We start from the raw sequence: 27,204 nt of genomic DNA, 5'->3' as shown, positions 1-27,204 counted from the left end.
CTTGACATAAAAACTTCCGTCACTCAGGCATGAGTGGAACCATTCTAATGGTGCACCTGTAATCCCAACCCAGTGTTCCAGCCGCGATATAAAGCTACTGTGGTCCAGACCACCCCCACACTAAAACCCCTTGATGGACTCTGGTTTAACTATAGGCCTGTTACTTCAGAAATCCACCACCTATACTCTGTAGTCTTAATGTCACACCATCCCACAAAGTCCTCCACCAGGCTCCTGTACTCCTCCCATCCATCTCATCGACACCCAACTATCACTATGTCCTCTGAGTATTTCTATATGGGACAGAACTAAGACTCATACTGGAAGTCAAGATCTTTCTAAATATTAGCTATCTAGTGCAAAGAATTGTGTTTATTAATTCAAGTCTGAGATGTTTTGCACTTGTAAAAAGTGGGATAACTGTGGCTGATGAGATCTGGGTTCCTCCATTACATGTTGAAGTGCCTTTGATCAGGATACTAAAATCTAAGTTGCCACCAATCTGCAAATGCGTTTGAGAATTTGAGAATATGACTTGTAGTACAAGTTTTCAGAGGTCCGAGCAGAAAAACACTACAAATGCCTTCCCAAGGATTGTTAAAGATGCATTTCCTCTACTTTGTTTTGTTGAGTTTAACTAAGAACTTCTCCCAGAAAGTTCAGAGTTATTTAAAAATCAGATCCCCGTTATAAAATTCAACTGATTAAAGTGAGACGGTTTCACAGACACTTTCAATCAGTTCACAGAATTTCTTCAATCCTTTTTAAAGCACTAGTTCGCATGCAAGGATAATCATTTAAAATAAAAATTACACATCAGAATACTGTTTGTGTTCAAGCAAATGTTTTTTTTTAATAAAAGTAAATTGTATTTTTTATTATTGGTTTCCAAAACACTGAAATACTTTGCAGCATTACACCTTTACAAGAAGCTTAAGGCACAACGATTCATACAGATGATTTCTGGAACTATCATCACAAATTCATTCAACCTTTATTTAAACAGGTAAATCCCATTGAGCCCCGAGGACTCATTTACAAGAGAGACCTGATTTCAACAAAGAATGATGACAACAATGGACAACAACGACAACAATAGACAGTTATAAAAAGGCATACACATTTTTTTTTACAAATAAGATGGCCAAAAAAAGTAACAAAAACAGATAGATTATATGGCAAATGTAGAAAACTAAAAACAGGAACATGTCTGCATTGGTCCTTGTCAGGAGTCCAGCAGATTCTTAAAACCACTTACAGAGATCAAGGTCGAGAGCTTCAAATCTTTTTGTAAGGTATTCCAAGAAACAGGAGCGGAGTAGGAGAAGGCCCTTTTGCCTAGTTCAGTCTGCACTGAGGGAACACTGCAGGTAATAATGTCCTGAGAGCGCACGCTGTAGCTGCACTCACAGAGACATGTAGGAGGAGATGTATGAAGGCAACAAACCAAGAAGTGATTTAAAGATGAAAATGTACCAGTGAGAGAGTCTGTGTGAAGTTAATGATGACCAGTTAACCAGTGAATACAGGGTGCAGTGGTGGGTATGATAATCACAGCCAGTTATGAATCTTAGTGCACCGTGATAGACAGCATCCAACATCTGCAGGGTGCTTGTAGAAGCGTTCATGTAAATAATGTCACCGTAATCAATGGAGGGAAGGAAAGTCACAGTTACAAGGTGTTTCCTAGCATTCAGAGTTAGACAGGATCTGTTTCTGAAAAAAAAACCCAGTTGAACTTGCAGTTTTTTTACTAGGTTTTCCACATATGGCTTAAAAGAGAGATGCGAGTCGACCAAGATACCCAAATATTTATTGGAATCAACAAACTGAATAATCATAACTGACTCCAAGCACAGCAAAAGAAAAAAAAAAGAGTTTTAGTTAAGTTGTGCCGAACTGCTTCGAGGTCTGAAGACTTTGGCTGATTTTCAGATGATGGCTGATTTCATGAACTGAAGAAGGAGGGGAATAAAATAAGACAATTAAAATAAAACATAAACATTAATTCTAGGTTTACAGTTGTGAATTAAAATATGTTTATATTTTACATTCCAATATGTTTTGCACTTATTCATGCAGATGATGGCAAGAATTTTCCTCTTTATTTATTTTACTTGGTTTTGTTTTTTTAATGCAATTCCTATCAACCATTATTAGCTTTAAACAACATTTTCACAAGTTGGTTTTCAAGGTTTTGTTTTTTTTTTACATACAAATCATTTTTAATTTTTGATTATAAGATGGTTGCAGAATATTTTAAAAGCCCCAAATAATCTTTTTTTTTCCTAGAAAAAGATTGCACAATGGTTCCTTTCGATATCGATTTAAATATTATCTTCAACAAAACAAACATTTCAGCATCAAAACTTTGGCCAACAAAACAAAGTAAGTTTCCATAATGATTACTTGTGAAACATTTTTAGGAGGTTTACACACCGGTAACTGAATAACATTTTATGCAGCTGCTACAGAAAATATCAGTTATTTGATAGAATAAAAAAAAAAACTTACCTGCTTGAAAGAGAAACTGGCAATTTGGCAATCACATGATAAATTCAGCAGGTGAGCCTGGAAACGATCTGAAAACCAAAGGAACATATTTAATCCGGCAGAGATGTATCTAGTGTTTTTCAAATGGGGGGGGCCATCAGGGTGTGCCAGGGGGCCCCCAGAAAGCTGGAGAGAAGAAGATTTAAAAAAGCAAAAATAATAATAATAATAATAACAATAATTGCACACTGGGGCAATCTGTATCTGTCATTTCCAGATAAACACATTTGAGAGAGGTTAGATTTATTTTGTTTTTTCTTCTGGTCAACAGTTTGTTGAGAAAAAAAAAATCAGTGGGGATGTAATACAGTGTTTAAAACTTGTTAGTGAATAACATGTTTATGCTCAGCAGCTGTATTAATTGAATATAGTGAATAAAAGTTAAAACATTCTAAAAGTTTATGTTTCTTTACATATTTTGTAGCATTATTGGTGAGTTTGCGGGGGGCTCAGCTAGAAGCTAATGCTGTTTGGGGGGGCCATGGCATGGAAAAGTTTGGGAACCCCTGTAACATGTAATTTTCATTGCTGAAAAACAAAAACTCAAAGACCACAAACAGAAAACTTATTGCATATGTGTTATGGACCAGAGTGACTTTAATGAGGTTCCAAATACCTTTGAGGATTTGAAGTTTCGTCAGGGCTGCAACATATTTATCATAATCGATCCCACCCTGGGCGCTGTATTCAAACCACAGAGCTCTGAAGCTTTCCTCGTCCAAATTAAAATCTGCATGAAAGAGACAAGATACAAGTGAAAATGATGCAATGCCTGTCGTACAACAAACGTAACTTAAAGTGCAACTTACATTGATATGAGCAAATATGTTTGTTTTATCAGCAAAGTTAAAATAATGTTATAATAAACATGTAGTTTCACACCATGGGCAGCAACAGCCTTTTTCATTTGGGTCTTTGTGACAGTAGATTGAGTGCCGCTGTCGTAGTTCTCCACATACTCTCTCCTGATCACAGCCGCATAATGTTCTAGTTTGAAGAACTCCACCGCATCCAAGTCTCCTGTTTTATCTGCCTGAAGGTGCTGGTTAAAGAGTTTCAAAGTGTCACACCTTAGCCCAATGACTTCTTCTTCTTCAGATAAGACCAGCTACTGTAGTTGAGTGTTTAGACTTGGTTGCAGTTTTCTCTGAAATTTATCACCAAAGTTGGTTTTTGTATTTTTTTTCTATCATAAAAGTCCAGTTCAACTAATTAATGACTTTAAATGCTACATAATATCCAAAATTTCTTCTTTCAACGTATTCAAGGGATCTTAAAGGAAATGTAAAATGCTTTGTCATTGTGGTTGCAAACAAAAGCAAAAATGCATCTGGTATTAACAACACTATATTTATGACAATATGTTTATTTGTGCTTCTCATTAGCAGTAAAAGAAAGTTTAGGGTATTTTCAAGACATATTTGCAAGATTTATATAAAAGGAAGAAGTCTTGATTGAAATTAATAAAATATTTGTCCTTTATTAATGCAACTTTCATAACTTTTTATTAGTAAAAAATGGAAAACATGAAAAATAAAAATGTGTTGATTGGGGTAAAATGACCAAAAATCACTTCAAGCAATTCAAAAATGGTACTGAAGAACAATTAAATTTTTTAATTCATTTAAACTAAGTACCCAGTTAAACATGTTACAGTACTAAAAACCTTTTATTTTTCCCAGTGTTGGCCATTGGATTTATTTATCACGTTATGAATTTACCTCAAAATATGACTGGCTGTATCAAAAAAAAAAAAAAAACTGCTAAATGATGGCACAGAATCCAACAAGTTTAGTTCCAAAGGATACATCCATGAGAGTCAGCAGCAGGTAGGCAGTCTTGAGAGTTAAAGCTGTGTTTTAAACAAATAAAAACAAACATGAATAAAATAAACATTGTTTGGATAATGAAACACTTTTGTTAAATTGATGTAAAATGAACTGACATTTTCCACTAACAGTGTAGCCACCAGTGTTGAGTTTAGCAAGAACATCTTCAGCCCTCAGCATCTGGAAACAATATTGCATTAGACAAAGGAACAACAAAAAAAAAAAAAACACATCAGAGGTACAGCACATGTTGAGCAACTGGGAGATCACGTTAAGAGGTCAGACTGAGATGGTTTGGACATGTCCAGAGGAGGGACAGTGGGTATATTGGTGGAAGGATGTTAGAAATGCAGCTGCCAGGAAAAAGACAAAGAGGAGAAATATGGATGCAGTTAGAGAGAACATGGAGGTAGTTGGAGTGAGGACAGAGTGAGATGAAGGAGGATGACTCGCTGTGGAGACCCCTGAAGAAGGAACACCCCCCTAACCCTGACCCTCAGGAAATTACAAATAGCAGCAGGAACTTTGTTCTTGGGTCAAACATTTGCTGCACAATTTCTTTATAATCTGACAATAATCTGACAATAATACCATTTTAGATTCTGTCACTCATTTTTAAGGTACTCATTGGAATGTTGTGAAGACCAAATCAAAAAAGAAATAAAAACGATGATCTAAGAAACAAAATCCACATTTTTTTTTCCACCTTTAAATGGTTAAAGTGTCCTTAAAATAAAAATTTATAAAAGCAAAATATGTGAACGTCTGAGCTTTCTTTAGCTACAGAAACAGCTGAAGTGACTGAAACAGGTCAACAATGGCAACACCCAGGAAGAGTCAGGTCATCTGGACGGTTTCATTTTTTGCTGAGACATTTCGTCCTTCATCCGAAGGACTTCTTCAATCTGAGGAGCCACCAACAAACTGAGTCCCACAGTCAGCACACTACCATAGTGGGGAAAAAAAAACAGTTTGCTGGTGATAAGATGAAATTAGAGGCCCACCCTCTCCCCCATCAACTCCTCTGAGGCAGCCATGCCAAAGTGGTTCAAAACACCAAAGTTTATGCTCATTAATCCAGGTAAAAATCCAACAATGTTCAGTAAGGTCATTTGGATGGTTCCTTTTCTTGCTGAGATGTTTTGTCCTTCATTCAAAAGACTTCTTCAACCTGAGGAGCCACCAAACCAACTGAGTTTGCTGGTGATGATGGCCTCCGAGGCCACGATAATGCAAGAAACAAAATCCACTTTTTTTCTCCTATAAGGTGTCCTTAAAATGATGGTTCCACTACGGGAGTGCGCTGTTTGTGGGACTCAGTTTGTTTGGTGGCTCCTCAGATTGAAGAAGTCCTTGGAACGAAGGATGAAATGTCTCAGCAAGAAAATAAACCATCCAGATGACCTGACTGAACATTGTTGGCTTTGTACCTGGATTACTGAGCATGAACTTTGGTGTTTTGAACCATTTTGACATGGCTGCCTCAGAGGAGTTGATGGAGGAGAAGGCGGGCCCCAGAAACCATCGTATCACCAGCAAACTGTTTGTTTTCCACTATGGGAGTGTGGTGCTTGTGGGACTCCAGTTTGTTGGTGGCTTCTCGGACTGAAGAAGTCCTTTGGATGAAGGACGAAACATCTCAGCGAAAAAATAAACTGTCCAGATGCCCTAACTGAACTATGTTGGATTTTTACCTGGATTATTGAGCATGAACTGTGGTGTCCATGAAGAGCTGTTTAAGATTAAAGTACTTTGTTTACATTGAGTGTGCACCCTCATTTAAGTATTTCACATCACTGTATCTGGAAACCTATTGGAATAAACACTTTCAAACTGCACCATTTAATACAGTCCAGGAAAAACTTTTTTTATGCTTCATTTCATAATTTACCATGAGTACCTTTCGGCAAAACGATGTAAGAATAGCTATTAATTTTAAGACAGAATCTTACTTGATTCCTGTTGTTGTCCTGTAAAAGAAAAAAAAAACAAATGTGTGTAAAGAGAAATCTGAAGATGCAGCATTTAAAACCAATTCATTTAAAAATAAACTTCTATTTTCTCAACTCTATGACATAGTACTTACAGGTACACACATTTCCTCAGGGAAGGTGTTGCACTGCAGCTCATCTGGCCAGGAGACGCCAAAATTACTCATCAAACCCTCACAGTCCTTTTTGGCTTTTTCACAGAATGACCTGCAGGGCCGCTGCACCTGCCCATCCACACACTCCGGGGTGTAAACTCTGCACAGGAAGAAGCGTATGTCTGCGGAGCACACAGTCTGCACCATCGAGTTGAAAAAGGACATCTTGGAGACCGCTTCTCTTTGACTTGTGTGGCCCAGGAGGTTTGGGACGATGGTCTGGTTGTAGGACAGGCCCTGGCACATTGGTATGGTGATGGGCTCACAGATCCCCCCGGTGCTGCTCACTCCATACTGCAGACACAAGTGTACATTTCCTCATTCTTTAGGTAACGTTTTGTATTCTGCAACAGACAACTTTTACTGTGCCGACACATTCAAATTAAGATTTACGGAACAACACGAGACTCAGACCGCAAAAAAACGTTTACTTCTGCTGGTGAATTTGTTTGTACCCTTTTGTTGAAGAAGCATACGGAAGAGGATTAGGGACACAATGCAATTTTTTTCCCCTCTTAATTCTGAGAAAAAAGGTCAGAATTCTGACTTTTAAATTAAGGAAAACATTTTTTAATTGCACCGTGGCCCTAATCCTCTTCCATACAAAAGAACATGCAAACTCCTTTTGGTCAAGGCCAGTTTGATTAGTTTGTGTTTTAATATTATTCAGATAAAAAAAACAATTCAAAAACAATCCAAAATGTGACCTATGTAAAGAAAACCAGACTAACCTGTTCGCACGAGTCTGTGCCAAACGTTTCACACTTTAGGTTTTCAGGCCAGCTGAAGCTGAAGCTGCTTAACAGTGGCTCACAGCCGGCTCGAGCCTGCTCACAGAGCGTTCTGCAGGGAGCCACAGCCTTCCCTGACACACATTTGGGAAAGTAGACGGAGCACAAGAACGGCTTGAGATGAGGGGAGCAGTCATAGTTTACAAGTGGAGAAAACACATCCAGTGCTAGTTTTGCTTCCTCTTGGGTTTTGTGGCCGAGGACGCCGGGCAGCAGAGTTTCTGTGTAAGGCAGGTCTTTGCAGATGGAAGTGGTGATGGTCTGACATGTTGATCTGGATGTCTCAGCAACATGGAAGACCGAAGCCTGAATGAATAGACAGGAAGGAGGAAAAATAAGCTTAAAGCAAATATGTTTATGGCACAATATCTTATGAACCAGATTTAAGTGAAGCTGTCAGAATGTAACCATTGGATGAACATCTGCAGCTAAATAACCCTTGGAGTCCACCTCATTCAAGAAGCTAAGCAGCCTTAGCCACAGCTTTGGTTTGATTGTAGCATCCTCACCAACACATGCTTTGACCTCAACACAATGTGCAGAATTTTTACCAAAAACTTTAATTTTAAACAATGATCCTGTTTGTCTGTTAGCAAAATATTTCATGAACCAATGCACCAAATTTAACAAAACTATTTGAAAGTAATCACTGGATGTTCACCTACAACTAATAGTGTGAATGTTTATGAAGCATTCACACTATTGTGATGCAATTTTCTTCCATACGTTCTTGTCCGGCAGTTTTCAAGCTATTTCAACAAATCAGATCAAACATTCAGCTCTTTCAGGACAATCCTGATATGACTTTAGGTATTGGTGCAACTTTAGCTTTTTGAAATATTTAGCCTTTTCTGCCATTTTTTCCTCAGAGAAAATGAATTGATCTCATTTTACATCCTTCAAATCTTTAGCTCCGTTTACAACCTTTTACTGCTCCGTTCACATTTTGTTCACTTCAGCTTCTTTCAACTTCCTTGTGCAAATTTAAACTTTTTTCATCTACTTTAAGCTAATTTCAGCTGGTTTTTTTAATAGCTGTTTTGTGCTCCTGTCAGGTTCTTTCTGCTAACTACAACATTTTTGTGCTTCTAATTTCTTTCTGCTAATTTCAGCTTGTTCTGCTCCTTTCTGCCTATTTCTACAAGTTTCAGCTTTTTCTACTATTTCAGCTACTATTTAGAGTTTTACTGTATGCTCATTTAAGCTTTTTCAGCTAATTCCACTTTTTTTTTTAGCTCATTTCACCTCTTTCCACTTTCTTCTGGTAGTTTCAGATTCTTTCTGTCTTTTCAGCTACTTTTCGGCTAATTCTTTTTTGCTAATTTCAGCTGTGTTAGCCATTTTCCTCATTTTTGTGCTAGTTTCCACTTATTTAAACCAAGTTCAGCAAATGTGTTATTTCTGCTTTCTTCTGCTAATTTAGGCTTGTTCTTCCATTTTAGTGACATTTCAGCATGTTTTTATTCTCGCACTAATTTCAGTTGTTTTTCAGCAAGTTTATCGTCAATAAGCCTTCACATTGCATTTTCACAGGATTCTCTAGTTACATGTTAGAGTCACCCCAATTCAAGATGGCTGCCATTGCTAATTAACATTAACCAATAAAAAGATGACTGTAAAGGAGTCCATTTTATAAATATTAAGATACAATTTGGTGTGGTGGTAGCTGAGAGTTAACCTCAACACACACCCAGAGCAGCAGCGTCTTTGTTTAAGACTGTGGCATTAACTTTTACAGTTAACACTGTTAAACGATCTCATAAATTAGAGAATGGATTTCACAGAAACTTTCAGACAGTGGATGTACAACAGATTGATATTTGGAGTCAGCTTAGCGAAGGCTGCCACAGCTTTGCCAGCACAAAAATGGTAACTTATTACAAATTACAGATGTTGAGATAAAGCCTATTTGATAGAAGCAGGGGATCACCCTCAACACATCTCACAAGATGTTCAATTCTTACCCTGTCACGAAATGCGGCGTGCAATTGACCTTTAATTTATTTTTACTGTTCTGCTTCAGAAACATTTGCAGCATTTGCTCTGTGTACAGGTTCAGAGTTAAAGAAAACACACTTACGTCTTCGCAGGACTCTGTGGTAAATGCATCACACTTTAAGGAGGCAGGCCACTGAAAGCCAAACTTGTTCATCAGTGACTCGCAGCCGGCTCGGGCTCGCTCACAGAGGGTTCTGCAGGGGGGCTGGGCCCTTCCCAAGACACATTTAGGCACATAGACGGAGCACAGGAAAGGCTTAAGATCGGGGGAGCATTGCACTTTTACGATGGGGTTGAACTGATGCATCTCTAGGCTGGCATCCTCCTGCGTTTTGTGTCCTAGAACATTGGGCAGGATGGTCTCTGAGTAAAGCATGTCCGTACAGAAGGAGGCAGTGATTGTCTCACATGATGATGATGGGGTAACTTGAGTGACGGGGATGGCTTGTTCCTTCAGAAGTACAAAAAAACAAAACACAATTTAACATCAGTGAGAAACGCTACACCTCTGCTCTTTTACCTTTGTAAAACAAATAAACAGACCCTGGTGACCTTTGACCCTGAAGCAGGATTTGTTACATCATATTTAACTATAGCTTTTCTGTCTCACGAATGTAGTTCACCTGAATTTTAATTGTGGATTCTGAAAGTGATCATGCTCTTGTCTGTGTTTGTTTGTTTATACCATTAGAAAAACGTCTTATGAATCTGGAAATAGGCTTTAATTCAATTTTCATACAAGTAATTGGATGCACATACAACTGATGAACTTTTGGAGTCAAGGTGGCCGCCACAGCAACACAAAAATGGCCATAATTCAACAATTTTTTAAGGAAGTTCAGCTCAAATTCTGTGTGGTAGTAGCTGAGCATTATCCCAAACCCATACTTTGAGCGCAGCACATTGCTTTACATCTTGGCTTAACAGTTTGCCATTAACTTTATCTGCAAAATATTTCATGAACCACTGGACAGATTTTAATTAAACTTTCAGAAATAAATTATTATAGGCACATCTGCAACTGGTTAACTCTTGGAGCGAGTCCAGTTTAAGATGGCCACCACAGCTAATCAGCTTTAGCCAACACAAAAAGGAGCCATGCCCCAGAAAATTTTACACATAATAAGCTAAAATTAAGTGTAATGGTGGATTGGGAGTTATTCCTGATACATAGTCCAAGTGTTAACATATTATGCCAAATCATATGAGATATTGCATGAGGTTGTGCACAATATTAATTTCTCGGTTTAACCAAAATGTCTGTACCATCTTCATTTCTCAACTCAAGATGAACTCAGTCTAAAGCGCTGACATTCTTCATAGAGCCGGCGACATGCATTATTTTATTTATAATTTTACTGGTCATTGTCATTACATTTAGTTTCATTCTGTGTAGTCCAAAATGAAAAGCTGATTCAATCTTATGTGTATATTGATGACTGTGTCATGCTCAGTGTCACAAAACTTAGTACGACATCAAAGTTGTAGGATTATTAAACCAATTACCAAGCAATATCTCTGGTAGACAGAACTCGCGTTCAGCCCCCAGGATTATTTTTAGTAACACAAAATCCTTTGATTAATCAAAGTGTTTCTGTGGATTGACATCTTTGAAAAAAGTAACAGAGCCCAAACCCTGCACACTATAGCTGCGACATCTCATGTTCATTTGTGTCCTTACATTTCGAATAAACAGTTTAACATTAAACCTTCCTTTAATAATATAAAACTAACAGCAAATAAACGTGAGATAATAAATGGCTTTATATTTGTTTTCCACTCACCTGCACACAGTTGGACTCAGGCAGAGTGTCGCAGCGGAGCTTTGTCGGCCAGTACAGTCGTTTTGCTCTCAGAGGGGACTCGCACTCTCTCTTGACCTTCTCACAGAGGCTTCGACAGGGTTTCACCCGGTTTTCATCCTCCGGGCTGCATTCAGGTACGACCACACGACACATGAGCATCGCAATGTGAGGTGAACAGGCCGTCTCGACAATTTGACCGATTTGCTGCAGGTTGAAGCCTTGAACTCCGCTCGGATGAAGGGAAGAAGTGTATCCCAATCCCAGGCAGAAGTTAGTTGTTATTGGTTTGCAGCTTGTCCTGTCATTTCTCGTTGTTTGCACCTGTTGAGGAAAAACCTGCAAACACACAAAAACTAAGAAAAAGTGCTTCATGCTTCTTATGTTCAGTGCTGATTCTGAAAACTGTGGGAAGTTAAGTGCTACAACGTGCGCTGCTTTTCTTAGGAGGTGGAGAAAGAGTCTGCCAATTGGGTTTCTATGAAAAAGGTGGTGATTTATGATCACGGGTAAAGTCACAGAACAAGATGATGCTCAACACGAAATGAAAACCAAAACGGTCTCACAGCAGGGGCTCCGCTCTGAGAAATTCCAGTTAAAGTGACAAAGAGCCTTACGGTATGCGTGACATCTGGTTGTGATTGTGTGTTTTGTTAGACATCTGTTTGCAGAGGTTGGATGTTGGTGGGCTAAAAGGGTTTTATGTGCCAGTTGGCAAAATAAACATGAATGTTTAATTTGCTCCATTTTTATTGTTTTTCCTCAGAATTGTATACCTCTTCTCATAACAGGGTGAATGTTGGACAAAAATGGTGGCAAAGCATGATTTTAAATATTAGCAATTTGCTGAACATCTGAATGTGTGCCCAAGAAAAGTTTATTCTATAAAAATGAATATAATGAATATTTTAGAATAAGAGAATTTCAGGTAGAGTATAAGTATTACAACATTTCCTGTTGTGTGTTAAAGCAGTTACCGTATTTTTCGCCGTACATGTCGCATCAGTCCAAATATGTCTAATAAAGTGGAAAAAAACATAAATACGTTGCTTCGCCATATAAGTCGCATCTATTATGCGTCACCCCTGACGTGTCACTTTTGTTATGCGTCACCGTTGACAACCTGGAAATGTGGGCCGGTGTTGTGCCAAAATTCGATCGGCTGCCAAATGGCGGCGGCGGGAGCGTGCATGGGAGGACTTTAACAAGAATTTAACAAGATTAAAACTTAAAAACAATTATTTGTTTGCTCAAAATTATAATAAATGTGTGTCTCTGTTGAACTTTTACTTAATAAATGCACTTTAATGGTTAAATTAGCTACATTGTGCCGGGACGGCACAGAAAAATTAAGCTGATTTGAAGGTTGCTCTGGGCATGAACCCGGAGCTGGATGAAGCACAAATGTAGCTTTTATGGCAAGCCGATTGTGTCATTAATAGCCACTTTTTACATATTACATGACACAACGGCATGCCATACTCTTCGAGTGACATCTAGCGGCTGAAAATGGTAGTATTCAATATTGTCAATGTCTGAATGAATGAAAACTGTCATATCGCAGCCAAAATTTGTTTATAACTATGGGGAAAAGAACATAAATAAGTTGCTTCAGTGTATAAGTAACAGGGCATGCAAATTATGCAAAAAACTGCAACTTAAAGGTCAGAAAATACGATACCTGTTCACAAGACTCAGTGGTAAACGCTTCACACTTTAATGACTCCGGCCACTGAAAACCAAACTGTCTCATCAGTGGCTCGCAACCTGACCGCGCCCGTTCACAGTCAGTTCTGCAGGGGGGCTGGGCTCTTCTTAAGACACATTTAGGTGTGTACACTGAGCACAAGAAAGGTTTCAGGTGAGGGGAGCATTCTGCTTCTGTAAGAGGAACAAATTGTTGTATCTCCAGACTGGCTTCCTCCTGGGTTTGGTGTCCAAGAGTATTTGGCAGGATGGTCTCTGTGTAAGGCAGGTTCCTGCAGAGGGGGACAGTGATTGGCTGACATGTTGGCAGGGGAGGTTGAGTAACTGGGATTTCTTGACCCTGGAGAAACAGAAAAAATGGGTAATTCCATTACTATGGGATAGTTGATCCAGGTTCAAGTAATCAGTCTGCTTGCTAAAAATCATCACAATTCACCAACCAGCACACCTAACCCAACAACTGTTCTTAAACAAACCAACACTTTTTTTCTTTGGGAAACATCTTTTCTGCAACCTCTGTCCTCTCTCTATATCTACCTCCATGTTCTCTCTAACTGCACCCATAGATCTCATCTTCAGCCTTCCTCTTTGTCTTTTTCCTGGCAGTTGATTTTCTAACGTCCGTCTACCAATATATCCACTGTCCCTCTTCTGGACATGTCCAAACCATCTCAGTCTGGCCTCTCCAACTTTATCTCCCAGTTGTTCAACCTGTGCTGTACCTCTAATGATCTCATTCCTCATCTTATCCATCCTTGTCACCCCTAAGGACTTCAACATCTTCATTTCTGCCACTTCCAGTTCTGTCTCATCTTTTTGTCAGTGTCACTGTCTCCAGACCATACAACGGAACTAATCTTACCACTGTTGTGTAAACTTACATTTCTCCATCCACTTCTGGACTCTATTTTTTATTTCTTTGCCACACTTCCTGTTTCCTATAGCTGACCCCAAATATTCAAAGTCCTGCACCTTTGTGACTTCTGCTCCTTAGTCTTACTGTTCCACCTGCCTCCCTTCCATTCACACATATGTACCCTGTTTTGTCATGGCTGACTATCATACCATATTGTTGTCACCAGCAACTTCTTCCAGACCTTCCTATGCAATTAACAGCTGTTTTCAGGCCAGCTAGAAGTTGAATTCATTCATAGTCCTAGGTTGAACACAGCGTTTCCAGACAGATGTTCTGTTTAAGTTCTAAAGGGAGTGTCACAGCTTCAGGGCAACAAGATTAGTCAACCAATATCATCTATTTGCTATTGTTTGTAGGATAGATAAGCAATAATTACTATTCTTGTAGTTCAACCCAGAGAGCTTTATTTTCTGTTGTGTTCCTTGTACTATTGCTCAGAATTTATTATACAATACTGCAAGTTAAAAAGGATGAAGACAGATGAGTTAATGAAAAGCTTTGCCTTGTGTAAAGCTCATAGCACAGCTTCTTCACCACCAACATGCGTCACAGCATCTGCTTCAAACCTCCTGTTAATCTCAGACAAGACACAAGACTTGATTTATAGCCTCATAACTTAAAGGAACAAAGACAATGTTTTCCACAGAAGAACCATGACCTAAAGTTTGGAAACACTGATCTATTCCAGATGCATCACATTCAGCAACAAACTTGAACTTAGTGCTGGAAGTTGTGCTGCACCGTTTCCACATATACAATGTTCATTTGCACCCAAAATAAATAAATAAATGTCTTTTCAGTTTTCATGCCAGATGCCACGGTTACGTCTTGAAACACTGTCCATACAAATCTTGAATGAGTGAAAACATGCTACTGTGTAAATTTCATGCATAGCTATTAAAAGGCCAACTAAATAGATTTATACGCTGATATGCAGCCTGTGGTACTTCTTAAAATTTTTTGAAAGCGAGGTCCATAAATTATTGTACTGGAAACAATTTTTGTAATAACATCAGACAGTTATGATATGATGCAGTATTTTCTGTTTCTCAATGACCATAACATTTAAAGAAGTTGTGGTTTCTTATATTAATAAACACACTCAGATTTTACACACACAAGGTAAAATCCTTGTCGAGTTTTACTAACCTCTACACAGTTAGTCAGAGGTAAAGCGTCACACCGGAGCCTCATCGGCCAGAACAACCATTTTGCTCTTAAGGGAGACTCGCAATCTTTTTTGACCTTCTCGCAAAGAGCCCTGCACGGTTTCTTCTGGCTTTCATTTTCTGCTCCACATTCAGGTACGACCACACGACACATGATCGTGGCGATGTGAGGAGAGCAGGCTGTCTCCACAATCTGACCAATCTGCTGCAGGCTGAAGCCTTGGACTCCATCCGGATGAAGGGTAGAATTGTATCCTAAACCTTGACAAAAGCTGGCTGTTACAGGCTTGCAGCTTGTCCTGTCATTTCTTCTGGTTCGTGCCTGCTGAAGAAACAGTAGCAGACACACAACCACCAAAAACAAATGTTTCATGGTTCCTAAACACAACTCTGGACTGCTTCAAAGCTGTAAGATGTTTGGAACTAGTTTGTATGGGTTACTCTTCTTAGGAGGTGGAGTACAAATCCACAAATATGCTTTTCCATAAGAGGCAATGATTTAAGAACACTGGTATGGTTATCCATCATAAAGATGCTCAAAACAAACTGGTCTCAGAGCAGGAGCTCTCCCCTGAGAAATTTGATCCAAGGGCTCGTGAGCTCTTTGGCATGCACATTTGGTTGTAATGATGCGCTTTGAGGAAGAAAAGGAGGGGGTGTCATAAGGTGGTCTGGAAAACATTTCAGCAGTAATAAAATTTTAAAAAATCAGATGGCATGTATTAACATGGTGGGGCGGTAGTAGCACGCACACATGGATTTTTTTCTATGAGCTTCAGTTGCCTCTCGTAGTCCAAAAATGTATGTTGGGTTCAAAAAACGATCAATACAATTGTAACAGAAGACGTTTCGCTCCGAGGAGCTTTCTCAGTTCAAAGAAAATTGAGTGAGAGATTCAGGTTATGAGGCTGTCAATCGTCAGCAAATCCCAAAAAAAGTTGGGACAAGTCCATTTTTCCCACTGTGTGGCATCCCCCCTTCTTCTTACAACACTCAACAGACGTCTGGGGACAGAGGAGACCAGTTTCTCCAGTTTAGAAATAGGAATGCTCTCCCATTCATGTCTAATACAGGCCTCTAACTGTTCAATCGTCTTGGGCCTTCTTTGTCGCACCTTCCTCTTTATGATGCGTCAAATGTTCTCTATAGGTGAAAGATCTGGACTGCAGGCTGGCCATTTCAGTACCCGGATCCTTCTCCTACGTAGCCACGATGTTGTGATTGCTGCAGAATGTGGTCTGGCATTATGGTGTTGAAAAATGCAGGGTCTTCCCTGAAAGAGATGACGTCTAGATGGGAGCATATGTTGTTCTAGAACCTGAACATAGTTCTCTGCATTAATGGTGCCTTTCCAGACATGCAAGCTGCCCATGCCACAAGCGCTCGTGCAACCCCATACCATCAGTGATGCAGGCTTCTGAACGGAGCGTTGATAAAAACTTGGGCTATCCTTGTCCTCTCTGGTCCGGATGACATGGTGTCCCAGTGTTCCATAAAGAACTTCAAATCGTGACTCATCTGACCACAGAACAGTCTTCCATTTTGCCACACTCCATTTTAAATGACCCCTGGCCCAGTGCAAACTTCTGAGCTTGTGGAGCTTGCTTAGAAATGGCTTCCTCTTTGCACTGTAACTGGGTAACACCATTCTGGTATTGCTGCACTATCTTTCTGTGCAACAATGGTGGAATTGGTGATCCTCTTACCATCTTTGCTTCTGAGAGACACTGACACTCTGAGAAGCTCTTTTTAATCATGTTGTCAATTGACCTAATTAGTGTTAATTGGTCTTCCAGCTTTTCGTTATATGCTCAATTTCCTTTTTCCAGCCACTTATTGCTACTTGTCCCAACTTTTTTGGGATTTGTTGACACTGTGAAATTTTGAATCAATATATTTTTCCTTTAAAATGTTACATTTACTCAGACTAAACTTTTGATCTGTCATCTATGTTATATTACGAATAAAATATTGACATTTGCCATCTCCACATCGTTGCATTCAGTTTTTATTCACAATTTGTTTAGTGTCCCAACTTTTTTGGAATCCGGTTTGTATTTTGTAGTGTTGTGTTTATTAAAAAAAAAAAAAAAATTCCCTCAGAAGTGGTAACTCATACTAAACAATAAATCAAGGAAACATAAAAAAAAAAACAAAAAAAAAACAAAACATCAAATCAGCTTCATTTTGCTGCACCGCCCCAGTGAAATGTAACTAATTTGACTATTAAAGTGCATTTATTAAGTAAAAGTTAAACTGAGACACACCTTTGAACAATATTGAGCAAACAAACAATTGTTTTAGGTGCTCATCTTGTTAAATTTTGAAGAAATGCACAGCGTTCCTCCTTCCTGATTTCCTCCCTCAGAGTGCACGCTCGGAGCACTGAGGCAGCGAATACTTTTGAAATGCAGCTGATTTGACCATCAAAGTGCATTTATTAAGGAAAAGTTAGACTGAGACAAACCTTTACTATAATTTTGAACAAACTAATAATTGTTTTTAAGTGTTAATCTTGTTAAATTCTTGTTACAGTCCTCCCGTGCATGCTCCCGTGGCCGCCATTTGGCAGCCAGTCGATTTTTGGCACAACACTGGCCCACATTTCCGGGTTATCAGTGGTGACGTATAATAGATGTGACGTATATGGCGAAGCAACATATTTATTTATGTTTTTTTTTCCACTTTATTAAACATATTTGGACGGATGTGACTTAAAGGGCAGTGCGACATGTACGGCGGAAAATACGGTAACTCAAATCCCTTCACTTGGAATTTGTAAATAAGGATGTCATTTCATTCAAATATCCTCTAGCTTATAAAGCAGGGCTATTCAACTGGCGACCCGGGGGCCAAATCAGGCCCATGAGTAAACTCAGTTCAACCCACCAATGGGTTCATTTTTAAATAAAACTAGATTTATTTTTAACCATAAAACAAACTTAATGACAATAACTGCAGGGTCTCCAGCCCCTGAGCTCTTGGCTTTCAGTAACTGTGGCCCCCTCAGTAATGTAGTTGAATAACCCCGTTATAAAGCCTCATGTACATTTTGAAAGAAGATAAATGCTAAAAAATGCTGCTTGGGCAATAAATTAAAGCAAAATTTTATTCATTGTTTTGAAGTGAAAACAAGATGATGACTGACCTGTAAGTTCATTTATGACAGCAGATAAAACATCAATATGAAAAGACTGAGGTTTGGTCTGATATACATAAAAGAAAAGACAAACTCACGATTTACAGCTGAATTATGTCTGCACACCAGACGGTGTCGCAATTTCCTGTTAAAACAAAACCTTCTGTAACGTGAACTGATATCATATACGAGCAGACACTTTACAACTTTGTTTGTCTCTCAAAGCAATTAACACAACAATCCACACACTTTACACAACAATCTGTACTTAAGGAAACGACATATCAGGTGTTTTGTCCAAGAACATTTGGACTGGAAGCTGGGAGACTAATGGAGCTCTCCCTCTGATGTCAAAGTTTCTACAAAGTTAAAAACAAAGATGGGGGTGGGGATGCAATTTATTTATTTTCGTCCTTCATCTTGAGGGCTTCAGAGCTACCAGCACCAAGTTTCTAGGAGAAAAATTTGGGTTGAAGAGAGGAACAAGCTGGCTGTCCACATCTGCAGAGAGAGTGTTATTCATTTAGAGGAAGACAATTTAATTATACAAACATAAATTCAAAATACTTAATTTGACACAGTCCAATTCTCTCACCATTTTCCTGCAGGTAGATCATCCTGTCAAGCAGCACCAGCGTCTCCACCACAGGAGCCAACAGCTGGGTCAAGCTGAAGTACACCACCACCCTGCTTTGATGCTTCAGCATGGCCTCCACACGCTCCGGGTCCAGGGGTAAGTCAGGAGGCAGGCCGACCCGAGCCAAACCCAGACGGGCATATCTGAGACGAGGCGTGGATGCAAACACAACAAACAATAACATCAGTAAGATCTTGTTGAGAAGCGATACCACCAAAACTTTTAATGATAATAAATCTGCTAAAATGAAAAGCCTTCATAACTGGAGGCTGCAGCGTTCACTCACTCTGTAAAAGGTAATAAGTGGGCTTTCTTTATTGTCTGGATTCCCGCTCTGCGTAGCTCTGGTCTCGTTTCCCTCATGAACGTCTCTAGAATCGCTCGGTAACAGTGCGTCCTGAGCAACGCGCTTCCCTCCCGTAGCCTTCGCACATAGTCCTCCACAGCATGACAGGCCCCCTCCCGGGCCTTATAGGACAGCTGATGTCCGGGCAACCCCCGCACCCAGGAGCTCATCGGGTAGCCAAAGTCAGAGAGAACCGATTCAGAGCCCGGTGTGAGTGAGGAAGGTGGTGTGACGAGCCCCGGAGGGGTGGGATTCTCTTTGGTTGTAATTTTCATGTAGCAACAAGCCACAGAGGTGATGCCACGAACATGTGGGCAGCTGACAAAGTGGCGAAGGAGGGTGGCGCTGAGGTCACCACAGGCATGCAGACCAGTCAACACAAAGTCCTGAGAGTCTTGCAGGCCGTTTTCCCCTTGGCCAGCAGCTTTTTCAAAAACAGGATGGTTACCTGAGCAACAGTTCCCCTCAGACAGCTCCTTTTTATTCTTGTTCAAGTCTTGTGAGAGGCCGTCAGGGTCAGTGGAGCCAGGACAGTGTGAAGTCTGCATGACATCAGAACATTTGAGGTGGTCACAGCCTCGCAGTCTCTTTTTGCTGGGGCCTGGTGGAGTTGGAGATCCATCACTGACATGACCCGCAGATTTTAGCTGTTTGATAAAATTCTCCCATGAAGCCTTGGGGTTCACCCAACCAGCCACATGGTGTGGAATGGGCAGCGTTTCAGGAAGTTGGAAAGAGCAGTTCTGTGACGAAGAAAGATTTTTATTAGTGTTGGACTTCTTGTGAAATAATGGAGGTAAAACGTGCACATTTCTATCTCAATGTTGGTACAAAGAAAACAATACATACAAGATTAAAGCTATTTAAAACTGTGAAAATCACCTCAATTACTTCATACTTCTGCAGCTTCTGAGCTCTACAGCTCAATATATTGTTTGACTTAAGTTTATAATTACATACAGTGTCGTTTTAAAGCAAAATAAATTCATCAAATGAAAACAACTCTTCCCACAGTATGTCTGTCATGTTTTTGTCATTGTAGTTTAGAATTTGACTCTTGCTGCCACTAACTGGTCAATACCAGGCACTACAGGTTCAACGTTTTTAAAATACTACGTTTGTATAAGTTCAAGTGTATGACTGACTTTAAAAAAAGATGCTGTTTCAATGCCCTACTTTAACTAACTCTACATGGCAACTTTCATCATGATTCAGCTGAGAAGACATTCTACAAATATCAGTAAATGTAAATAATGTGAATAAATCTGAACATCTGTAAATATGAAAGCCTTCCTAGCTCTTAGGGACAATTTTATGATCTTTTTATATGTTTCTAAGAGATATGCACCAACCTTTTTCTGCTTTTCCTTCTGCAGGACCCACTGTAACTCATTATCATATCTGTAAGCCATGGAAACTAGGGTGCGATCAGCCTCAATAGCAGTCACAGACAGTCCAAGCCCAAAGGACAAGAAGCGAGTTAAATGACCCTGTTCGGAGCAAAATGTTGGAACGGATGTGATGTTTGTGAAATTTTGAAACACCCTAGAACTCTGCTGATGATTTGTGTGCTGTATTGTTGTTAAACTTATTGTAAAAGTCTTCAGTAAATGTACACGTTTAAATGCTTCAAATTGATCATAAATTCAAGCATGCAAAGGTAACCTGCCCAGAGCCCACATCCACCACTCTCCTGCAGCCCGTCTGATCACAAAGTTGTTTAACCAGCTGTGAAACAAAAGAAAGATTTTAAGCACTCGAAAAATAAATCAGCAAAACATTTAAATCCCTTTATAGAAACAACTAACAGTGACGGGAATGTACCATGCCAAGCTTTCGGATCTCATGCTGTTTCTTGGGTTTAACATGTTTTCTGAATATGTGCCCCAGCAGGGAGCTCTGACACTGGTTTTCCATGAACTCCTCGGGCTTCACCGAACCAGACACCCTGCCTCGGTCACGGCTGGACTCTCTGGGAAAGGCCAGGGCATGAGCAGTAGCACGGAAGGCCAAAAGAGACAAGGGCCAAACTGCAGGATACCTGTAATACAACAAATCTCTGTACTTATCATTCATCTCATTGTCAATAGATTTTATTGTAATGGCAGCAGTACCTTCTGTCATTATGAGAAGCATCCAGTAAAAGGTCAGCAATCTGTGGATATGAAAGGTCCTGCAGCACAGTCTGCCAGGTTCTGGGTAACGTGTGCCACAAATTTTCAGAGAAGAACTCCTGCAAGGAAAACAACAGACTGATTTTAACTTTTTTTAATGTATAAGATTGTTTCAATGCATTGTTTTCAATTTTGATGTCCTATGTTCAAAAAAAAAAAAAAAAAAAAGGCATGCAGATTATACATACAATAATAAAGGAGTCGGTCAAGTAGCTGTACTGAGACACAAAAGTAGTGAGTTTCTTCGCCAGTTCTTTCTGCTGAACGGAAGAGAAACTTGATGTAAACACGTCCACATCCTGTGCTGCTGCCTCTTCTTCTGACATGGGACTTGTGGAGCTAATGCTAACATGCGTTAGCTTGTTAATTAAAGCCGCCTTCCTGATCCAATTAAAACTATATAAAATATCGTATGTGTTACCAGTCCGTTCTTAAAACGTACAGCTTTAATGCTACACAAAATGTTTTAACGAAAACAGGTTGTTACTTTAAAATGCTAGCTAGACACAGCCGGCATTTCAAAATCTTCTTCTTCTTTTGTTTTATGGCGGTTGGCGGACCAACTGTACGGTGCATTACCGCCCCCTACTGAGCTGGAGTGTAAATTAAATTCTCTCTATTAAGTATTTTTCAAGAAAATAATTTGGTCTTTAACTTTACTGATATCACTACTAAAAACATCCCTAATTGCAAATTTAATATTCATTTTATTTATTTATTTTTGGAAATGCTTTCTTGCTGTTTCATACTGCAGGACATTCCATAAAGACATGTTGAACTGTTTCAGTGATATTACTGGTGCATTTGTCACATAGTCCTGTTGCATGCTTTCCAATTATTTTAAGAGATTTATTAAGGCCTGTGTGTCCTATTCTAATACGAGTAATTATTGATTCTAATTTCCTGTTTTTCTTGAATATCTTACCTTTTTCTGAATGTTATGCAAATGTCTTACTGTATCAGTAATGTCCCAGTTTTCCTGCCATATTTTCTTAATATATGTATTTATTATCATTTTACATTCATCTTTTCATAATATGAATATTATTACCCCAGTAATAGTGTTACATACGTTAGTACCATACCATACCATTTTATTTATAGAGCACTTAAAACAGCGACAAGGCCAACCAAAGTGCTGTACAGACAGAACAACAGGTAACACACAAAGCAAAATACAAAATGAAGTAAATCAGAAATATAGACATAAAAACGATGCAGATAATGACGACTAACCAGTGTGGAGCATACAGGTTCAAAACACAGATCATCTGGTGTTGAAAGCTACAGAATAGTAGTGATTTTTTAAACGAGGCTTGAAAATCGAGAGGGAGGGGGCCTGTCTGACAAGCAGAGGTAACTCGTTCCAAAGTCTTGGTCCTGCTGCAGAGAAGGCCCTGTCACCTCTGTGCTTAAGACGAGTTCCTGGAACTGTGAGGAGCAATGTCCGCTGACCTCAGGGAACGTGGTGGGACATACGGTTGTAGCAGATCAGAGAGATGGGGGGGCGACACTGTTCAGTGATTCAGTGATTTGTAGACATACAGGAGTATTTTGAAATGGATTCGAAAGTGAACCGGTAACCAGTGCAGTGAGGCCAAAACTGGTGTAACGTGCTCTCTTTTGCTTGTACTGGTTAAAAATCGGGCTGCTGCATTCTGGACAAGTTGCAGTCGTGCAATGGAGGTCTGACTGATACCAAACAGGAGCGAATTGCAATTATTAAGCCTAGATGTAATGAATGCATGTATTACTGTCTCCAGGTTATTTTTGGACAATATGGGCTTCAGTTTAGACAGCCGCCTAGTAGTTGTAAACACTCTAAATAATACATATGTTGGTTTAGTGCTTACCTTTAACCTAAACCTTTCATTAGTAAACATCTTTAATAATCACTTTAAACGTTATAAATGTTGTTTTTAGTGCCTGTTTTGTTTTCCAAATATATTAGTGAGTGTGAATGACACTGGCATGAACATAAAACACTTTGTAGAACGGTGCTTTATGAAGTTCAGTCTATTTTCTTCTTTCAGTTGACCGGCAGTCACTTCTGCCACATCCAATATGGCGGCCGCTCCGACGTACCGCTGCAACGGGCTAGACGAGGTGTCCACTAACTGCCTCACCAATTCTCTGTTGTGAACGCACTGGCAGATGATGGAGAAAGGTCAGGGGAGCTTTGCTATGAAATAATAATGAATGATTGTTTGAAATGTGTTTAATAAGTTAACTCAAAAACCGCCGACCTGACTCCAAATCCGCCCAAATTATCCCACCCGCCCAAAGCAATTTTTACCCGCAAAATCGGAATGAAAACTGCCCAAAATGGCGGTAAACCGCCCAATCTTCTTCCGAATCTCCCGCGCTGACTAAGAAAACGGTACGTCACTCTTTATGAAATCCAGATGCATTTAAGGACTTCACGTATTTTCGTCAGTCTTTGTAATGACATGGTTACAGATCTTATTCTAATATATTCATGAAAAATTAGTGCAGTATTTTAAGAAAACTTGTAATTTATTTGGAATATCGACACTTTTGTGAGTTATTGTGAAGCTCTTTTTATAGCGCAGTTGGGTATTATTACAAAAATTATACAGCATATAATAGTTCCGATGCTACCGGTTGTCATTTAAGGCAACATGCCCCGGATGTATAACGTTAGTTGACAGAACTCCTCCCGTGTTCCAGTTGTTCTTCGACAGCAGGTCTGGTTTTGTGTTTCATATAATTTTTTTTTTAGAGATTTATTTTGAGGGTATCTATCGTTATCAACTTGTAAAAGTTCTGAAACCGACTGAGCGAACTTTTCCATTCAGTTTATTTCATTTTCAGCAGTTATGTTCACTTCCGGCCGGCATTAGCAAGCTAACGTTAGCTTCGATTAACGGCGGTAAACAGGACTGAAACTAACGTCCAATTATAAAGTGAAATGTTGCATTCATGAGGATATTTGGATTTAATTTTATTTTACTGACATTTGCGTGTCGTTTGCCATTGTATGCCCCATTTTAGTAATGTTACTGCAACAACAAGGTAAACATAAATTAATTTTGGTCTTCTATGTCATCTTTGTGACTGTTGGCAGTTTGTTTTTCACAACAATGAAGAGTATAGTTTTCGCATTCTGAACGAAGATCACGTTGGTTTTATTTAATAGAGACAGCCAATCTGGCTTGAGTTGTGTATTTTGCCAAGTCCCAAAAATATATTTACTGTCATTTAAATAAATTTAATATATTTTAGAGGCAAAGTACCCATACAGTAGATAACAACGTATCAAAAACTCCTGTTAAATATAAATATTGGCATGTCAAGGTCCTTCACTCAAAACAAGGTGGATGAGAATCTGTAACAAGTGTTTGATCATGTTTTTGTCTTGCAGGACGATGCGTTTAAACTGACTTCAACTGATACAAGCAGGAATACAAAGGAGGGAGACCTGTTAAGGCTTTCAGAATAGACAGGCCTTTGTTGCATTGAGGAAAAGATTGCATTCAACATGTCTGACATTATGATCAACATTTGCTCTTCTGATGACACCTCTCAGTGGACTCATCCAACAGGAAAGGAGAAGAGGCCATTTCATGAAAAGATGCAATACTTAAAGGCAAATGGCTACCTTAAAGATAAACAAAATAATACATATAAGAAACACTCAAACAAGGATCAATATCCACACGAGAAAGGAGCAAAAACACAACCTGGACCACCTCCCACTGCCACACAAAACAGAATTTTACCTTATTTGCCCAACACTTCTAGTGCCTTTCACAGTAGCTCCAGGCCTTCAATGTCCTCTGTTAACCTACCATCAACGGCTTTCACTGTGATAAACAAAGGCAGCCATGAAAAGCCAAATGAATCGGTGAACAAAAATGCAACAATGCCCAACCCTTCAGTGTCAGGAAGCCATAAACCAGCCACAACATTTGTGGGGATGGGGAACCCCACAAAGTACCTCGCTATTGACTGTGAAATGGTGGGTGCCGGACCCAAAGGCAGCATCAACCAGCTCGCACGCTGCAGCATTGTCTCCTATGATGGAGATGTGGTCTATGATAAGTTCATCAAGCCCTCCATGCCTGTCACTGACTACCGCACAAGATGGAGTGGCATTCGGCCCAGAGACCTAATCAAGGCCATACCATTCTCAGAAGCCAGAAAAGAGGTGGGGGAGAAAAAAAAATAGATATAGATAGATATATAGATATAGCTTTAGCCTTTTTGCAGACATACAAAACATAGTGTGTATCCACTGTCTTGTTACACTTGATTTAATGTACAAATAGGACTTGAAGTCTTAGATTATTCTTTATTCTAGGACTTGTAGGAGTAGCTAGCAGTTTCTTCAAGTGATTTAAAAAAAAAAAAAAACTAGTTGACTGTTTCAAGTTTTTATAATGACAACCTAAGCAAACTAAAACATTGTCCTTGTACAGTGTATTTGTATTAATGAGCATAACCCAAACTAGAAAAAGTAATTGCTGAGAATATTTTAAGATTTCTAATTTAAAACTTAAGCTAGACGAGAGAATATCTATTTCTGTAAAAACACTGATACTAAACAAAGGCAAATTTTGTTGAATTAATAAATGCCTAAGGTTGCACAAGCAATTGTATGTGTGGTTCTTTAACCATAAAGATCTCAGTTACTTGAAATGTTTCTTTCTTTTGCTTCCACAGATACTGAGGCTGCTTATGGGCAAGGTGGTTGTTGGCCACGCCATCTTCAACGACTTTAAAGCCATCAGTTATACTCACCCCTCTGTCCTGACAAGAGACACTTCCAGAATCCCTCTTCTCAACCTGAAGGCCGGCTTTGGTGAAAAAGAATGTGCTTCGCTGAAGAGACTTACCAAAGCCATCTTCAACCGAGACATCCAGGTATGCAACAAGATCCGTTATGTTAAGTAGGGAATGGAACATAAAATTAGTATATTTTCAGCTGTAAAATCAGCTGTTTTCCTCTGATTTGATTCAAAAGATAATAAATACACCTCAGTCTTTCTTTTAAAATACGTAATATCCTTAAATATTTATCAGAATGGACGTGTCCATAATTTCGGCTGTGTTAAAAATGTATTTCTTAGTTCAAAGATGTTGATATGCACTTTTTTAATTTCCTGCAACCCACAAAATAAAATTCTCAGTGGTAGGTCTCTGTCAGTGTTTGATCCATTTGATCCTCACTTGGGCTTTTGATAATCTAGTACCGTTAAGTGTAATTTTGTGCCCAAATCTGATTTTAATAACCTTTGTGCAGTGAAGGCCAGTGGCACTTTTTTTGTGTGCCTCCTTATAAGAGGTTGGGGACTGTATGCTGGTGACCATGAAATTATGTACATATCAAGCTGTGAGAGTAGTTACTCTTTGAAATATTAAACGGTTGTTCCTACAGATGAATAAAATGTCCACTGCTTAAACCTGAACCTGTTGTTCTTGTGTCCTCAGGTTGGAAAGAAGGGCCACTCTTCTGTGGAGGATGCTAAAGCCAGCATGGAGCTTTATAAGGTGGTGGAACAGGAATGGGAGAGGATTCTTCTCTCCAGATCACAGGCTACTTAGTTCTGTTTGATGAGACAGCATCACAATAAAGTCAGTTTATGCTTAAATGTTAAAAACTGCTTCCAATGAAAATTAAGGTTTTTACTAGGGGTGCACCGATTGCAGTTTTCTGTCCGATCACGATTTCTAAAAAGTCTGACCTGCCGATTCTGATTTTGGCCGATACTAATTTTGTTTTATAATCGACACTGCCAGATGTTATAAAGTCATAATGCACCTTCAATTTTCCAATATTATTTTAATGAAAAACATGCCATTGAACAATATCCTAGAAACAATACAAACTTGTTTTAACTGGCCGTGAGGTAGTGCTTTGAAATATAAATGAAGTTCAGACAATTGTTGTTAAAACTAAAAAAAATTGGTAAAACCGGTTTCTCGTGCAAGTACCGGTCGATTTCCTAAAATTAAGGAAATTGGTGCACCCCT

At 39.2% G+C, this 27,204-nt stretch overlaps 3 protein-coding genes across 3 annotated transcripts; 1 reads left to right on the top strand and 2 right to left on the bottom strand.

Annotated features, from left to right (window-relative positions):
* Positions 1-1,890: 1,890 nt before the first annotated feature.
* LOC119409656 (atrial natriuretic peptide-converting enzyme) lies at positions 1,891-13,013 on the bottom strand (the record flags this gene model as incomplete). Its single annotated transcript, XM_037676558.1, has 12 exons — positions 1,891-1,955; positions 2,515-2,582; positions 3,170-3,283; positions 3,436-3,586; positions 4,362-4,405; positions 4,499-4,562; positions 6,335-6,352; positions 6,469-6,822; positions 7,260-7,625; positions 9,400-9,768; positions 11,102-11,458; positions 12,801-13,013. Coding segments are annotated over 12 exons (2,142 nt in total), but the record flags the coding sequence as incomplete, so codon positions are not given.
* Positions 13,014-18,405: 5,392 nt separating this feature from the next.
* On the bottom strand, positions 18,406-21,533 carry mettl25b (methyltransferase like 25B). Its single transcript, XM_037676777.1, has 8 exons — positions 21,396-21,533; positions 21,148-21,266; positions 20,858-21,074; positions 20,699-20,761; positions 20,386-20,523; positions 18,974-19,776; positions 18,646-18,830; positions 18,406-18,551 (listed from the first exon to the last, which is right to left on the bottom strand). Exons 1-8 carry the CDS (start codon positions 21,531-21,533, stop codon positions 18,466-18,468), a joined length of 1,749 nt encoding a protein of 582 aa, XP_037532705.1. The 3' UTR covers positions 18,406-18,465.
* Positions 21,534-23,870: 2,337 nt separating this feature from the next.
* On the top strand, positions 23,871-26,873 carry isg20l2 (interferon stimulated exonuclease gene 20-like 2). The gene is made up of 4 exons (XM_037676775.1): positions 23,871-23,915; positions 24,593-25,378; positions 25,894-26,094; positions 26,662-26,873. Exons 2-4 carry the CDS (start codon positions 24,710-24,712, stop codon positions 26,773-26,775), a joined length of 984 nt encoding a protein of 327 aa, XP_037532703.1. The 5' UTR covers positions 23,871-23,915; positions 24,593-24,709; the 3' UTR covers positions 26,776-26,873.
* The last annotated feature ends 331 nt before the right edge of the window (positions 26,874-27,204 follow it).

Source organism: Nematolebias whitei, chromosome 5 (assembly GCF_014905685.2).
Source record: "Nematolebias whitei isolate Nwh7 chromosome 5, NemWhi1, whole genome shotgun sequence".
Lineage (NCBI taxonomy): Eukaryota > Metazoa > Chordata > Actinopteri > Cyprinodontiformes > Rivulidae > Nematolebias > Nematolebias whitei.
Note: the sequence above shows the minus strand (reverse complement) of the source record. Positions and strands in the feature narration are given on the sequence as shown.

Excerpts from the sequence above, each read along its gene's own strand:
- mettl25b (XM_037676777.1), bottom strand. The coding sequence starts at position 21,533 with ATGTCAGAAGAAGAGGCAGCAGCACAGGATGTGGACGTGTTTACATCA. Across the intron at positions 21,075-21,147 it reads GCTTCTCATAATGACAGAAG|GTATCCTGCAGTTTGGCCCT; the intron begins GTACTGCTGCCA and ends GTTGTATTACAG. Across the intron at positions 19,777-20,385 it reads AGAAGGAAAAGCAGAAAAAG|AACTGCTCTTTCCAACTTCC; the intron begins GTTGGTGCATAT and ends TCTTCGTCACAG.
- isg20l2 (XM_037676775.1), top strand. The coding sequence starts at position 24,710 with ATGTCTGACATTATGATCAACATTTGCTCTTCTGATGACACCTCTCAG. Across the intron at positions 25,379-25,893 it reads TCTCAGAAGCCAGAAAAGAG|ATACTGAGGCTGCTTATGGG; the intron begins GTGGGGGAGAAA and ends TTGCTTCCACAG. Across the intron at positions 26,095-26,661 it reads TCTTCAACCGAGACATCCAG|GTTGGAAAGAAGGGCCACTC; the intron begins GTATGCAACAAG and ends TTGTGTCCTCAG.